The sequence below is a fragment of the Rhinoraja longicauda genome, chromosome 23 (genome assembly GCF_053455715.1).
Source record: "Rhinoraja longicauda isolate Sanriku21f chromosome 23, sRhiLon1.1, whole genome shotgun sequence".
Taxonomy (NCBI): domain Eukaryota; kingdom Metazoa; phylum Chordata; class Chondrichthyes; order Rajiformes; family Arhynchobatidae; genus Rhinoraja; species Rhinoraja longicauda.
The window spans coordinates 5,111,383-5,125,049 of NC_135975.1; the positions used below are offsets into that span (position 1 = coordinate 5,111,383).

General features: G+C 39.7%; 1 protein-coding gene across 2 annotated transcripts in view; it reads left to right on the forward strand.

Moving 5' to 3' along the window:
- net1 (neuroepithelial cell transforming 1) overlaps nt 1-13,667 on the forward strand; it is a 74,382-nt gene that overhangs the window by 13,178 nt on the left and 47,537 nt on the right. The window contains exons 2-3 of one of the 2 annotated variants that reach the window (XM_078419495.1): nt 3,029-3,092; nt 13,093-13,155. In XM_078419495.1, coding sequence (XP_078275621.1) covers nt 3,029-3,092; nt 13,093-13,155 — 127 coding nt within the window. The remainder of the gene's footprint in view (nt 1-3,028; nt 3,093-13,092; nt 13,156-13,667) is intronic. The other variant, XM_078419496.1, reaches the window with a different exon arrangement.

The following is a 13,667-nucleotide window of genomic DNA, read 5'->3' on the forward strand; positions in this document are numbered from 1 at the left end:
ACTTTTTTTTAGGAAAACAACCTTCACAACATCCACCTCCTGTTTAAATTCCATTTGGAATATTTTGGAGGACCAAGAACCACAAGCTTGATGAAAATGAAATAACGAAATATTTTGCTCTTGAGTCATCTACCCACGATCTTGCAGTTGTAGTGCCTCCTAACTATTGATGTTACTAAAGAATGGATATCCCAGCTGAATGCAATTTAGACTGAGTGGACATGATCTCATCTGTAGAGTATAATAGAGATGGGAAGCAACACAGATTTAATATAAAGTGGTCATTCCGGCTATTAATTACTGGCCGCAATATGCAATACAACCAAGTTCACTTTATGTGTGCTGTGGAGGAGGAAAAGATCATCACATCAGGGTCCCGACCCAAAACGTCACCTATCCATGTTTTCCAGAGATGATTGATGCCTGACCCGCTGAGTTGAGTTACTTCAGCACACTGTTAATTGTAAACCAGCATCTGCACTTCCTTGAGTCCATCACATCATAAATATTTTTCTGGTTTGGGCCAGTATTTTGTAAAATGGAGATGAACAAAATTTGCTGCCAGCTCATTAAATTTTGCAACTGAAGCACTTCTTGATCAAGTCTTAAGATTTCAGTGGAATACTGTCTCTTGCCAAGGCTTATTTTTGAGTTGGGTATATCTTTAAAATGTTGTCAGTCAGCAAAATAGATGTATGGCACAGAATGCTGATAGAGGTGAACGTATTATGCTTTGGTAAACCTGGATTTTTCTAATTTTGCACAGGATTTCTGTTGTTTGTATTTTGCAGACCTCACGGTCAATGTTTTGTTTTGCATTACTTTATATTGGTTCGATTCCAAGATCACTGAGAACTTTGTGTTTCCGTTTCAATGAAGAATCAGGTTTATTTTGGTTGAGCTTGTTGTGAATTATTAACGTTATTAAACTAACAACTTCCAGCCAAGTTTTTAAACTATCTTATCTTTTCACCCACATCTGATGCAAAACGTAACATTTTTATAGTGAATTAATGTTCCAGCAGATCCGTTTACCTGCAGAATTTTATGCGATATGAATAAGAAGGCTAAGGAAATTTGGCATATCCCCCACAGCTTTCACCAACTTCTACAGGTGCACCACAGAAAGCATTTTATCATGATGCATCACAGCTTGGTTTGGCAAGATCGCAATAAAAAAAAATTCAATTTCAAATCAGACTTTATTCAAATAATAAATATATACAATAATTTTTTACCATGCAAAAAACTCCATCCGACATTCTCGAAGGCTATACATACATTCAATACTGAATTCACTCCAAATTGCAGCGAATTGTGGACACAGCCCAGAACATCACATAAACCAACCTCCCTTCCATTGACTCCATTTATACCTCACGCTGCCTCGGCAAGACTAACAGCATAATCAAGGACGTGTAGCGTCCTAGCCAGTCCCTCTTCTCCCCTCTCTCATCGGGCAAAAGGTGTAGAAAAGTGAAAACACACACCTCCAGATTCAGGGACGGTTTCTTCCCAGCTATTATCAGGCAACTGAATTCTCGCACCACAACCAGAAAGCAGTCCTGAACTATCTAACTCATTGGTGAACCTCGGACAATCCTTGATCGGATTTTGCTCACTTTACCTTGCACTAAACGTTACTCCCTTATCATGTATCTATACACTGTAAATGACTTGATTGTAAGCATGTATTGTCTTTCTGCTAACTGGATAGCACACAACAAAAGCTTTTTACTGTACCTCTTGTACATGTGACAATAAACTAAACTATAACTATATAAACTAAACTGTAAGGGTGCACACTCTTCATTTGTGAATATTTGGTGTATAAGTATTCGGTACAAAATTTGTACGGGTGGTGTGTAATTGAGCAATTTTTGAATTGGTTTAAATGTGTAATAAATGTTCATATTTTTAAAGGAACACTGCAAGAATTTTTTTAAGCAATCAGGAAAACATTAAATGATTAGATTATGAATTTAGGTTCAAATGGTTAACTTACTGATAGTCGATTGTTTTGGCTGCCTTACTTATAAAACAACGTGTTAGAGTAATTGAGCAGGCCAGAAGAAGGGTCTTAACCCGAAATTTTATCTATCCATGTTCTCCAGAGATGCTGTCTGACCTGCTAAGTTATTCCATCACTTTGTGTCCTTTTGGGTATTAACCAGCATCTTCAATTCTGCTTGTTTCTACTTGCTGACAAAACAGCTTAATATTTCAATCAAATTTTAGGAATTAATTTCCAAATTAAAAGTTGTTGATGGGTAGATGAAAGTTTTTTTTTCAACATGTACAAACATTTAAAAGAACATTTGGACATGATATGAATCTTAAATCCAGAAATATGCTTTCTTGTATATAGCCATATTGTAGTCTGTTGACAAATTACAGCTTCTGTCACTGGCTGTGTAAATGTGACACTTCTATAGATAGACTGTTTTATCAGGGTTGTTGCAGAGTGAGTGGAGGGCTGCACATTCAGGAGGGGAAAGGTTAGAGTTAGTCAGGGGAGTGGAGAATTTGAGGCGGTTAATGTCACGCCGGCAGTTGGAGATGAAAAGTTCTAGTGAGGATAGTTGGCCAACCGAGGGGGTCTGCTGGAGACGTCAGTCTGAAGGAGGATCTTGACCCGAAACGTCACCCATTCCTTCTCTCCTGAGATGCTGCCTGACCTGCTGAGTTACTCCAGCATTTTGTGAATAAACACTTCTATAGATGGTGTGTATGTGGTTTATTGACCCTATCAGTTCAATGGTGGCGAAGGCCTTGTGGTTTAAAGGTCAGATCTGCTTCTAATACCTATCCTTAGAGTCAAATTCCTATGTTGATTTTATTAAATTATGTAAAACCTTTGGTTGCATGATACCTAGGTGTGGCCACTGAATGTGAAGGAAGTAAGATGGTCTGGACTCGACTAGCTTAATTATTTTCCAGCTACATTTACACTGTTGAGACGGCCCACAGATCTTCATATAGTGTCATTGCTAAACCAAACCCGTAAATCATGAACTCTGTTTTCTAGGCCTCCTCTCCGACGTGGAAGTTCCTTCACCTTTCTGACCCCTGGACCATGGGACTTTACTTTGGTAAGTATTTTCTGTTTTGAGCAATTTTTCTTTAACATTTTTGTTCCAACAGATATTTATGATGTACCTAACCTTTAAACATTAAAATACTGCAGATTCATAGAAGGATCCATTAGATTGGGAAAGGGCAAATGCACTTTCCTTATTCAAAAAAAAAGCAAGACAGCAGCAATTTAACTGTGCATGCCATTGGGAAATGTTGTATGCCATTAATAAAGACTAGACCAAGTGGACCTGTTGGGCCCAAACCTCTCCTGCATTGGTGCAGCACCCTCTCCTCCCCCCCTCCCCTCTCCCTTCCCCCCTCCCTCCCCCTCTATCCTCCCCTCTCTATCCTCCACCCCATCCCCCCTCACCCCTCCCCCCCACTCCATTCCCCTCAATCCTCATCCTCCCTCCCCCATCCCTCCCTAGGAGATAAATTTAAACTTTAAAATGTGAATAACTTGAAAAATATAACACCGATTTCAATGAAACTCCTTCCATTAGCACCAAAGGGATGACGGTGAGTAAGGTGGGCCTAAAATTGTCACACTCTCGTGTACCGTTTTGGCTGTAGTTCAGGAACAAACAAACAGGAGTTTTAGTATATAGATGTAGTATATAAGTGGCTCCACCTATTGGAGCTGCTGCCAAATTCCTCAGGACATAAAAAAAAACAAATTCTGGAGTAACTCAGCCAGTCAGACAGCATCTCTGGAAAACATAGATAAATGATATTTCGGGTCGGGACCTTCCTCAGACTGAAGAAGGGTTCCAACCCGAGACGTCACCTATCCACATTCTCCAGAGGTGCTCTCTGACCCACTGAGTTAATCCACCACTTTGTGTCTCTTTTTATAAACCAACATCTGCAGTTCATTGTTCATCAAAACATTTTCTCATCTCAGTCCTAAATGGCCTACCCCTTATTCTTAAACTGTGACCCCTGGTTCTGGACTCCCCTAACATCGGAACCATTTTTCCTGCATCAAGCCTGTCCAATCCCTAAAGAATTGTATATGTTTCTATAAGATCCCCTTTCATCATTCTAAATTCTAGTCAATACAAGCCCAGTCGACCCATTCTTTCATCATATGTCAGTCCCGGCATCCCGGGAATTAACCCGTGTTCCTCAGAACATCATTCTGGAGCTCCAGAACATGCCAGTTTGTAGCACTGGTGTCATGGATAACACATTACTCTCGAAACCTGTACGTTTTGGGGCAAATCACAGTGTTTCTTGCATGCATGGATGGTTCTCCCAACTGCAATTAATTTTTGTTTCAATGCGTGCTTCTGGGATCAACTGATCTAGATAAAAACTAGAGTTTACTAATATAAGAGTTGCTGAAAAAACAAATAGTAGATTCAAAAGCACCCCCTTTCCCCATAGTATTAGGAACCTTGCATAATTTTGTACTTGCTTTCATCATTTATATTTTTACCAAAAGCTACTAGTTATAATAAATTTCCTGCACTCCCTCGCTTCTACCAGTCACTGAAAATTTTGATCCCAATTTGTTCGAGCATAAAATAGTATGAGAGCTTAAAGCATGAAATGTTAGCAATATTTAAGTAAACTGCTTGATTTAGCTATACAGTTTGCTGAGAGAATAAGGAAAGCTTTCGTGAGGAACTCTGCATCTTATAAAGTGTTGAAGTTCAACATTTCAGGATTGCGCAAGATTTTATTTTAATGCAACAGATGAAAGAGCTCTAGATTTTACTGTGGTATAGTCGCAAATGAATAAGTTGATTAAGAATGATGTGATAAGTTAGCTTCAAACATCAAAAAGTTGGAAACGATTATGGATTGGAAACAATTAATGCAAATTGGAGGAGCTGCCTCCTTTTTCGGTTCGGCAGCTTGCAACACAGCGGTATGAGTATTGATTTCTCTAACTTTAATAATAATAAACATTTATTTTTTATAGCGCTTTTCCATATGCTCAATGACGCTTTACAAAAACAGTCAAGACATAAAAACAAACAGACAAACTATCCTGACGGAGAAGCGGCGAATAAATAGCGCCAGCGTCCTCTCACGTCAGGGTCCGGCAGTAGACAATAAAGAACACAAGACACACAAGTAAACCTTGCATTCCTTCTCTCTCCGTCCCTCCCCTATCCTAGTCGTCATACTAGTTTCACTGTTGTCCTGTTGAGTTTCACTGTCTGTATAACTCATTATCATCTAGCCCACGGCCAACAATGGACTATTGTGGGCTCCACCTTTCTTTGATCATTGTTGCTTTTTGCATATCTTTCATTCATTTGTTCCATATCTCTCTACATCGTCTATATCTCTTATTTCCATTTCCCCTGACTCAGTCTGAAGAAAGGGTTTCGACCCGAAACGTCACCTATTCTTTTTCTCCGAAGATGCTGCCTGACCAGCTGAGTTACTCCTACTGTTCGTGTCTATCTACAATTATGGGTGAAATTTAATTTTAATTTAAAAAAAACACTTCAAAAAACGTGATCTTTTACCATGATTTAATTAATAATTTAAATCGATTGGAGCATTCCATTGTCATTCCATATATGTGGAGTTTATTTAAACAGTAGTTTGTTTGCCCGCATATTTTGGTATCTGTTATTACACCTATATCTGTAGTATTATGTGTTGAAATTTTGGTAAAAATAAACCCCAGTGTTTTGAGTTTCTGAGAACATACATACCATTGTTAAAAAAAATTCTAGTTCAATAAAGTTTCGGTGTGACGAGACTCGTGTCTCGTTCAGGAACACTGCTACAATTCAGTTCTACTGAGATGATATCTGTAAGCAACTGGAACCTTGACAGCAGAAATATTCCCAGCTAAGCAGGCCTGTGATCTGTTGATAAATCTCTTTCCCACATTACATCAGTTAATCTTGTATCATTTGCAAAATAGGGTTGGCTTTGTTGGCTCATGACAATTTTCTCATGTTCTTCTCAGCTACTTTTTCTTTCTATGCCTTCTGCCCTATTCTGACTGAATAAGGAAGCCATTGTAAACCCCTTTTATGAATCTGATTTAATATACAACATGGACAAAAAATTATCAATTCATTTCTCTGTATTTAACAGTTAAAGCCCAGTTGTTGACAAATGATAACATCTCACCAGAAACCACTGAAATTCTTCACCTGAAACTCGTGTGTTTTTAAAACAAATTCTTCTGAAATATTTACTTGATTTTTGTGTTTCATCTTCTGGTTTCAACTTTGAGAACTCTATGGAAGGTGCTGAGGAAATCTATCTTCCATTATTTCTCTTGACTTTCCGTCATATTTTATGTCGAGTCAAAGGGTGGACCTGAAGCTTTTCGCTCTTTTCTCTCCATGTCTCTCTTTGCCCATGTGGCATTCTGCCTCCTGTTCTTTCCTACCCTCAGGAATACACTGACAAATTCTTAAGATCTCAAGTGTTTTCCCAGTCTTGTGCCATGAACCCAAGCATGAACCTTTGTATAATAATCTATCTTTTATCTTTGCCTCTATTGCCATTGACTGATAAGATAACCTACTACCATTTTATTGTTTTGTTCCACCGTCTTTGCTTTTTTTTTCTTACATCCACCTCCAAAAGGAAACTTCCTCTCAGATCATTTAACAGTGCACCTCAAGGCTCAATGTGAAAGATATTCATGTGTAGCTGAGATGAAAATAAAAGCATACAATGTTGTAAAAATTGGTGCCAGGGCAAGATGGGGAAACCTTTAGAACCTAAACTAACTATGAAGAAGATGGGGGACCAGAGTAAACTAGTATGTAGTAGAAAACAGATGAGCCTTTGCAGGTAAAGGCAACCCCAGTAATACATGGGGTGTCGGTGGAGTGGGGCTCATTCCTCAAAATGTTCCCATTCTGATACTCTAATCAGCTCATTATGGAAAATCTAGATGAGCCCATTTTCAACTAACACATCCCCCTATAATAGAGTTGGCTGTACATTGATCCCTGAGAGGATGAGATAATTGATAATGAAATAAACAGAAATGACATTGTAAATAATTATTTTGGATTGAGCTTCAGGGTAAAAAGAAAGCTCAATAACAATGACGGATCTACAAAGAGCGAGGAACTTGTAACAATCCTTAATATCTGTAGGCCTATCTATTCCACTGATGGGTGACTTCTTGAAGGGTAGATTTATAACAAGTAGTATTGTGAAGAAGGTGTTATGTTCTAATAGTTGTTATGAGGATGGAACTTCTACCTGCACATGCCCAACGATAGCAAATACCTCAGGGAAATATTAATACCGTGTCAATTCAGCACTTTGTGTGAATTCTGGTGGTCGGCCGGGGATAGGCTCGCATGAGTGCCGGCGGTCAGTCAGTCGAGAATGCGCCGCCGGGAACAAAGGGAGACCTGGCATGGGGGGGGGGGGGGGGCGAGAACAAAGGGAGACCTGGCGTGGTTTGGGGGCCTGCGAGAACAAAGAGGGACCCGGCGTGGGGGGTCACCGAAACAAGGGATGGGGACAGAATGAAGGGACTATATTGAATACTTTTGTAACTTTGCCATCACCCTATACTCTGCAAACTTGTGAATTGTATGCAAACAAAGAATTTCACTGTACCAAGTACACATGACAATAAAGCGTCACTCAAGTTATTAAGAAGTGGCTAAAGAATAGGGAAGTTCTAAATATTGACCACTTCTATTGGTTGCCTGAAATTGGCTAGAAGTAGCACTCCAAAACCTACTTTTTGCCTTGTTTTTATTCACTTAGCATGTTATTGCTTTGAATACGGTGTCTCGTTGATGGAAGCAGATTCAATAGCTTTGAGGAGGCAATTAGACATATATCTGAAAAGCGGTGATGTGGTTGCTTTAGGAAAAAAGTGAGGGGAAAAGGACAGAAAAAGATGATCTACACTGAATCAGCACAAAGAAGATGGACTAAATGTTCCTGTGTGCTATGAGATTTTTTGATGGTAATGTGAGAAAAACTCTGGTGAGGAGGAAACATTAACACTTCTAACAACGATGCAGCACAGTGTTTTAAATACAAAACCATGGATAGGTTTCCCTGACAGTCGTTATTTGTCAGTCACTTTGTAGTGGCAATTAAGTGTCATTCCTTCATTTACATCAGGGGAAGTGACTGAGGAGACCATTTACACTGCTGTTACAACTTTTAGAGAGCTATGATGTTGATTTGGCTGGATATCTTTCCAAGTGGTTTATTTTTAACTTTTACTTGAGGTGAGTGTTGCTTTCTTACTCTTCAAATAAAAAGAGTTTACCTTGATATATCACACAATTTGAAACAGGGAAAAGAACAAAAGATTCATGCTTTGTTTTCGGAAAGAACCCAAAACACAAAGTTTCGAGATGAAAACTCGCTGTTTGTCCTGATGCAGCTGAGCAAATAAACACATTGACACCCTTCTAAGAAGCACTTTGAAACTGGTACTTGATACTTAACCATGTTTTGTGCAAAAAATATTTTTTGCGTGCATTTAAAATGTGGGTAATGCTATTATTTCAAAGAAATATCACATATTATCAAGTTATGGAGGACTTCGAATTAGTTTACTTTATTTAGTTTAAAGATACAGCGCAGAAACAGGTTCTTCGGCCCGCCGAGTCTGCACCGACCAGCAATCCCCACACATTAATATTATCCTGCGCACACTAGGGACAATTTACATTTATACTAAGCCAATTAACCTACAAACCTATACATCTTTGGGGTGTGGGAGGAAACCGAAGATCTCAGAAAACCCACGCAGGTCATGGGAAGAACGTACAAACTCCGTACAGACAGCACCGTAAGGCAGCAACTCTACCGCTGTGCCCCTAAGTTAAAATGTATTTGTTGTGAATTAGAGCCACTTGTAGAAAATAACTAAATGTTTTAAAGGAATACCTCTGGAATTTAACTGGTCATTGTTAAGTGGGTGGCTATTAATGCCGTGTGGTTTACTCGGTTAAGGAAGGGATCAAATTTCTAAAATTATGAAGGACCCTTCACACAATTCTAAGGTATCTCAGAAATTGCTGGCACAGAGGGAGGACATTTGGAACATTATGCCAGTTGTAGCAGAAGAAGAATTATCTAGTCTAATCTTATTTCCTGTCCTTGTTTTGTAGATTTGTAGGTTAAGCACAACAAAGCCCTTAGTCAATGCAGTGAGTGTTTTTTTGACAGCTCTCAGGTTTTGAGTTCCAGGTTCATTGCCTTCTGCGTGAAGGTGGAAAAAAAAAACATCCTCTTCATACTTCTTATCTTTTACCAATCACTTTAAATCAATGCACCTTGTTTATTGGCCGCTTTTCACTGTACCTCTGTACACGTGACAATAAACTAAACTGTAGGTGCTATTGAGGAAAATATGTGTTACATATCGATTCTTTATATGAACATATAATTAAACTCTCTCAATATCCTCTGTTGCAAAGAGAACATATTACTTGGCACTTATGTTCCCTTTCTGAAGGTGGTGTCTCTGAACTGGCACCTCTTTTATTATTTCAGGTTGCTGACCAGTTGCTCTTGCTAGTTGTTTTGCCTACTGAAGTACTGAGCTTTGCCAAGAACTTCTTTTAACACTCCCTAAACAAAATAACATCTTTATTTCCTGTTGTCTCAAAGGATTGGATCCGCAATGGATTTTGTTTGTGCCAGTTCCGTGGTCAAATAATTTTACAGATACATTTCTTATCATTCACAAAACCCAGATAGAATAAGGAAAAATTCCCCAGCAAAATTTCTTAGCCCATAAACAATGGTACTTTAATATCATATGTACTGAGGTAGTGAAATTCCTTTTTGCATACAGTCGAATAAAAATATTACTATACATAAGCACAATCTTAGACTAAGAACAAGTGTATAGGAATTGTACACTGAGACAATATACAAGAGTTGCCAGGTTTTGACCTCACCAGGAAGAACAGAATGTAATGAAACAAATTGTGTTAAAAAAAATCTCAAGGTTGTTGCTCTTGCTGATGTCTTGAAAATCTGAATTCACATAAGCTGTTTACTTATGTTCAGACAGATGTTATAGAGTTCAAGGCATGAAGAATTTCTGTTATGACCTCTTTCCCAATGGGCACAGTAGGTTTTATGCAAACTAATTTGAAAGGCTTTGCTATATATGAGTGGCTAGAGGGTGGCACAGTGGTAGAGTTGCTGCCTTGCAGTGCCAGAGACGCGGGTTCAATCCTGACTACGGGTGCTGTCGGTACAGGGTTTGTACGTTCTCCCCTTGACCGCGTGGGTTTTCTCTGGGTGCTCCTCCCACACTCCAATGACATACAGGTCGGTAGATTAATTGGCTTCTGTAAATTGGCCCTCGTGTGCAGGATCGCTGGTCAGTGCAGACTCGGTGGGCCGAAGGGCCTGTTTCCGCACACTATCTCTAAACTAGGTCGCTTTTGATAGCACCAGCGAGTTTTATTTCGTTTTGTCATTAATTAAACTTTATGTAGGAGATGGAAAATAAAAACCACTCATTCAATGATATTCTTCATAGCTGGAGGAAGTAAGCAATCAACTTTTATATCAGCACTGGAGCAAAAAAGTAACATGACACAATTTATATTTCAGATTTACTTTTGCAGGTGATCGGTCTTCCCAAAGATAAATGAAAATGCATAAATTTGTCAACATATCGGGGAGTTATAGGGACTGGAGGGGGTCAGTATGAAGGCAGTGGGGTGGAGAAGGTGAGGGTAATGAAAACCCTCACCCTCCCTGAGGGAAGGAGCTCAGTAACTGAGGGACAGACCACCAGAGGTGTCAAGGACAAATGGTGCTAAAAATGCAGTGAAGGTGTGCATTGGCTTCAGACTGGTCAAGTTAGTTTGTGATTTGCAGATGTGTTTGAAAGCTCTGTGATGCAAAATACCAAGCTGTTGAGTGAGAATGTGAACTGTATTTCAATGGTGATGTGATTTAGAATGTTGAACCTAACAGCCCAGAAACACCTTCGGTCACAATGTCCATGCCAAACATAATGCTAAGTCTTTTCTTGGACTGACTAGCACAGCTCCCCCTCCCCTACCCCCACTCATCATCAATAACACCACGAAGGTATCACAAAATGCTGGAGTAACTCAGCAGGTCAGGTAGCATCCAGGAGAGAAGGAATGGGTGACGTTTCAGGTCGAGACCCGTCTTTAGACTGATGTCAGGGGGGGGCGGGACAAAGAAAGGATATAGGTGGAGACAGGAAGACAGTGGGAGAACTGGGAAGGGGGAGGCGAAGAGAGGGACATAGGAACTATCTAAAGTTAGAGAAGTCAATGTTCATACCGCTGGGCTATATGCTGCCCAAGTGAAATATGAGGTGCTGTTCCTCCAATTTACGGTGGGCCTCACTATGACACTGGAGGAGGCCCATGACAGAAAGGTCAGACTGGGAGTGGGAGGGGGAGTTGAAGTGCTCAGCCACCGGGAGATCAGGTTGAGCGAAATGATTGCCGGGCCTGCATTTGGTCTCGCTGATGTAGAGAAGTTGACATCTGGAACAGCAGATACAATAGATGAGGTTGGAGGAGGTGCAGGTGAACCTCTGTCTCATCTGGAAAGACTGTTTGGGTGCCTTCTCTCATCAACAACACCACAGTCACATCTATGGAGTCATTTAAGTTCCTTGGAACCATCATCTCCGAGGACCTTAAATGGGGGGCCACCATTGACTCCACTGTTAAAAAGGCCCAACAGAGGATGTACTTCCTGCGGCAGCTGAGGAAACACAATCTGCCACAGGCAATGATGGTCCAATTCTATACTGTCATCATAGAGTCTATCCTCACCTTCTCCATCGTGGTCTGGTTTGGCTCAGCCACCAAGCACGACATCCGGAGGCTGCAACGAATCGTTCGATCAGCTGATAAGGTTGTTAGCTGCAACCGCCCCACCCTCCCCCCTCATTGACGAACTGTACACTGCAAGGGCCAGGAAGCGAGCGGGCAAGATAATCTGACCCCTCTCACCCTGGCCACAAACTCTGAAGCACATCCCTCTGGAAGGCGACTCTGGACTGTCAAAGCCGCCACAGCCAGACATAAAAACAGCTTTATTCCACGAGTAGTAGCTCTACTCAATAACCAAAAGTCTGTAGTCTCTTTTTCCTCTGGTTTATTTCACTCACATGTTTAAACTGTAATGTTGTATTCTTAATGTTTTATGGTTTATGCTTTATTCTTAATTGTTTACTGTATGTTCATGTTGTTACTTGCGAGCGGAGCACCAAGGCACATTCCTTGTATGTGTACATACTTGGCCAATAAACGTATTAATTAATTAATTCATTGTCACTGTACCTCAGTACACGTGACAATAAAAAACTAAACTGTTCTCTTCTGCTCATCATCCATACCCCTCCATTCCCTGCCTATCTAAAAGCCATTAATGCAATTAATGGCTGAACAGTTTCTGAGCTGCTATTTATCCAAAGCTGCCAGGGCACTTGTGATTAATGGGTATTTGGTATATGAACAAAAGGCAATGTTCTTTACATGTGCTTGCTTTCCAGTAATGTTATAATGTGTCCTGCCATTTCAGTAATGAATATTCTTTTAAACTTATTTACAGGTATATACATCACCAATGATGCTTGTATTTATTGACCATCCCTTATTGAACGATGGGAATAGTGAGACACCACTTTGATTTGTTGATTGTGCATATTTTCTTACAACTTAAAAAAAGAGGCCTTTTGGCCATTAAGTCCACACCTACTCTCAGAATATTTCCCTGTCCTATTTCCCCACTGATATCCTTCTGCTAAACGTATGTCCACAGTTTTGGGGGAAAAAATTATCAATACAAAACTGGTCAACAGAAAGATGGCATATTGAATTATATAAATGAGAGAAGCTCTCTCCTTGCCTAAACCAGGGAACACCCTTTACTTGAGCATTGCTTGAAGATCAACTCAAAATATAGTACTGTCACGAGTAAGGTGTTTGGTTACAGTTAATTTGATTTTTTTGTAGATTGAACTATAATATTTTGTTTCAAATGTATTTATTGGAAAACTTGCTTAGTTTATTTCTTTCCCTCCAGAAGAAAAGGAAACGAAGGGCGAAAGATGACGATGCCATCAGTCTTTGCAGCTTAGATGTTAAGGTATGATGACTTGCTTTATCGCCCAACAGATTTGAACCATGAACAAGGAGCCACATAGTCATTGCCTTCATTAATTCTGTGTTTGCAAGGAGCTGGTGATTTGAATGATTGTATTAAAAAGAGACAGAGTGCCAAGAGCAAAAGTTAAATGCTCCATTCAAGTTGGGAAATTTTCCACACTGAATGGAAAAATTGGAGGAAATTAATAAATTGGCACAATTAATGGAAAGTACTCTGGAACATCAAAGAATGGTCTGCTTTTTAGTTTCAGATCTTTCTCATGTGAAATAAACCAGCACATTTAGGTGAGGCAACTGCTTTGATGGACTATAAAGCAGATTATTTGGAATTTTTTTGTCGTGGAAGTTATTCTGTTTTATGTTGAAGTATTGAGCATAGTTGCAGGAACTGTTTCATATCATGTTGAATTGAAAGCCAGATCATTTGGACATGTTTAGGAGCTAATAGGTGCACTAAAGAAGAAAAAATACAGCAACTCATTTTTGAATTGC